The 2720-nt window shown below is 56.4% G+C and overlaps 2 protein-coding genes across 2 annotated transcripts in view; both read left to right on the top strand.

Moving 5' to 3' along the window:
• The window catches only part of PHACADRAFT_135622 (uncharacterized protein), a gene marked incomplete at its 3' end in the record, with an annotated part of 4116 nt that extends 3637 nt beyond the window's left edge, over positions 1-479 (top strand). The window contains exon 5 of the mRNA XM_007391068.1: positions 6-479. Within this exon, the coding sequence (XP_007391130.1) occupies positions 6-479 (474 nt within the window). The remainder of the gene's footprint in view (positions 1-5) is intronic.
• Positions 480-749: 270 nt separating this feature from the next.
• PHACADRAFT_190911 (uncharacterized protein) lies at positions 750-1316 on the top strand (the record flags this gene model as incomplete). The annotated part of the gene is made up of 1 exon (XM_007391067.1): positions 750-1316. The coding sequence occupies one exon, from the start codon at positions 750-752 to the stop codon at positions 1314-1316; it is 567 nt and encodes a 188-aa protein (XP_007391129.1).
• Positions 1317-2720: the final 1404 nt, after the last annotated feature.

Below are 2720 nucleotides of genomic sequence, written 5' to 3'. Positions count from 1 at the left end.
TCGAGGGGCATACGAACTGGGTAACGTCAGTCGCCTTTGCTCCTGGTGGGGACGTCATCATTTCCTCTGATCGCGGTAATGGCATGCGACTCTGGGACATCGCAACGGGCGCTTGTCTCCTCGTCCTCAGCCCGGCTACCTGGGGCAGCACCGTGCGACTGTCCCCTGACGGCTCTGGAGTCCTAGTTGACGACGACAAACGACTCATTCAGCTATGGGCGCCTCTCAACGAAGATGCGCTGGCGACGACATCGCTTCCTTGGCTCCCGCGCCGCACTTGGCCTATATACTACATCGAAGATAGCTGGATCTTCTCGCTGACGCCAACTCGGCAGGCACGACTGTGTTGGGTTCCGGCAGACTGGCAGGGCATAGCAGGATTCCTTGGGCAGGACGTGCTGTTTGGGAAGCAGGGTGCTCGGCTCAATTTCTCGGCGCTGAGTAGTTATCTTGAGAGCTTGCACACAGCCAGCACATAGCAATGTGCTTAGGGTATCGGCTGCGCTTGTATAGTCTCTACTTCGAAAACACCGCGTGGTGCAGATTGACTACAGTGAGCGAGATGTGGCGAGAGACAGAAACATTCTCTCGCAGACAAACAAAGCAAGCCCGAGACGGTACAGCTGGTTTGAATTGACCGTATTGCGAGCAGACATCGTATAGTGATGCAATGCAAACGTTCACATGACTGGTCCGCCCAATCCACTACGGCAGTGAAAGTCGCGGGGCAGGCACAACAGCAATGAAAGATGGTCGATACACTCGACGAACCTACGCAGGGCAAGAATCGTGCACGACCACAGCCGACACCGAAGCGACACATACGCAGCCGACCGGGGTTTCGTCTCCTCCTCCGCAATTCGCTCGACTTCCTCGGTAACGGTACCCCCCACGAACTCGCTATCGTTCGCATTGCCGTTTTTCCAAACACGACCGACTCTCGCTTCTCCTCGCCCTCGCCAGCGGCATCCGGCCAGGTCGTCCGCGGTATCGTGCTGATCACGACCGGAGGGAACAGCAGCCGCTTTCGTCCGCGTGTGGTGTTTCCTTTTCGTGCGGCGATCGGCAAGACTCCCAGGTCCCTCAGTTGTTCCCAACATGCTCCGGTTACACTGGCCAGAGCTCTCGCCATCCTCCTCGCCATCCTCCACGTCGTTAAGCAGGGACGAAGATCTGATGCTGCAGTGGCCAGACAGTACGAGAGCGAGGGGATCATGTTCACTGACGACGCCATCTTGTCTGACCAGTCGTCCACATCTTATGTGATCTTGACGATGCTCCGTGGGTGCAGCAGTGTCTGGGGCCCCACTACATAGAGCCGCGATGCACCGTTAGACGGTTCGCGAAAGGGTATCGGTGGTATACGGAAGTCAGCTTAGAAAGCTGCTATCTCCTCGTTAATTCAGTGCGGATAGCGATCAGAATCGAGGGGGTGTCCGGGTGCTCTCGTCGAGTAGTATGGACGGCATGGGTCGAAGGGCAGAGGAGGCGGAATGTGATCACATCGCTGTCATGGTGGTGGATTCAAGCGGGGGATTCATTCCGAGGAGGACGGTGCCGTGGCGGATAGTGCAGATGCGCGCGGGTTGTGGCTCTTCTTCGACTTCATGTCGCCTGACTACGACGAAGGGTACCTAGAGAAGATGGCCGTCAGTTCCAACAACCTGTAGCGAATATGCTACGTACCTTGGTTAAATAGTTTTGGTAGATGTCGCCGCCTCTGCCAACTCAGTGTCCACCCGCACCACACATAGCTCTCGGTCTCGCCGCCCGCCATCCAGGTGGCCGGCACAAAGTGTCCGCCTCGTCTTGCTCCGCGTGAGCCCCTTGTCTGACGAATGCAGCAGATCCCGCAGCATAATCGGAGGCAGGGCGCCAATGTGGACAAGGTCAGCGCTGAGCTCAGGCGCACAACATCAAAAAACACCACTAGCGGTGCCCTGGCGCCGCGGATTGCCTTCGCACATTTCTCGTGCTCCTCTTGACTGCCAATACAAGCGCAAAGGACTTGGCAGGGGATAGGAACCTCGAGGCGTAGGTATTCGTTCGGCTCGTTCAGCGTCCTAGGTGCGCCGAACAAGGCTTCAGATCTGGCTAGCACAACGTAGCTCTTGGACACCTTCTCTGGCAATGTCTTGGTGATATCGACACTCGAAGTGCGTCTCGAGATACCTGCGGGTCGTGCTAACAAGAGGCCGGCCTCCTTCACTGTGGGAGGTCGCCGTCCAAAGCGGCCTACACTTACACCAGCTGGACGCACGGTGAAGTTAGCGTCAGTCAAGAGGATAGGTCTAGTGGTTGAGGGTCCGGTCCAGTCCGGTCTTTTTCAGAAATTGTGTCGGACCAGGACTCTGACCGGTCAAGGACCAGCACAAGTTTGTGCAGGACCGGACTAAGACCAGGTCCTGGTCCTGTGCAGTCCTCCTTGCAGTCCAAGACCAGCCATGACCGGTCTAGGACTGAATTCAGTCTAAGACCAGTTCAGACCAGTTCAGACCAGTCCTCCCCTGGTAAATATCACACAAATCAACCAATTTCAACTTAGAGTTGCATGTACAAGTGGCACCCTCAAGCTAGCTAGCGTGCATGGAAATGTTATGGATTTCAAGCCAGCAGATGGTCGGGGTACCATGTTTGGCTTCTCTGGAGTGTGAGGTGGCATCAGAGCCTATGAGCTGGGGTAGCCTGGTGATGTGCGAGTATGGTGGAGTGCTATGAGG

The sequence above is a fragment of the Phanerochaete carnosa genome, assembly GCF_000300595.1.
Source record: "Phanerochaete carnosa HHB-10118-sp unplaced genomic scaffold PHACAscaffold_1, whole genome shotgun sequence".
Lineage (NCBI taxonomy): Eukaryota > Fungi > Basidiomycota > Agaricomycetes > Polyporales > Phanerochaetaceae > Phanerochaete > Phanerochaete carnosa.
The sequence above is the reverse complement of the archived record's forward strand: the minus strand, read 5'-3'. Positions and strand labels throughout refer to the sequence as shown.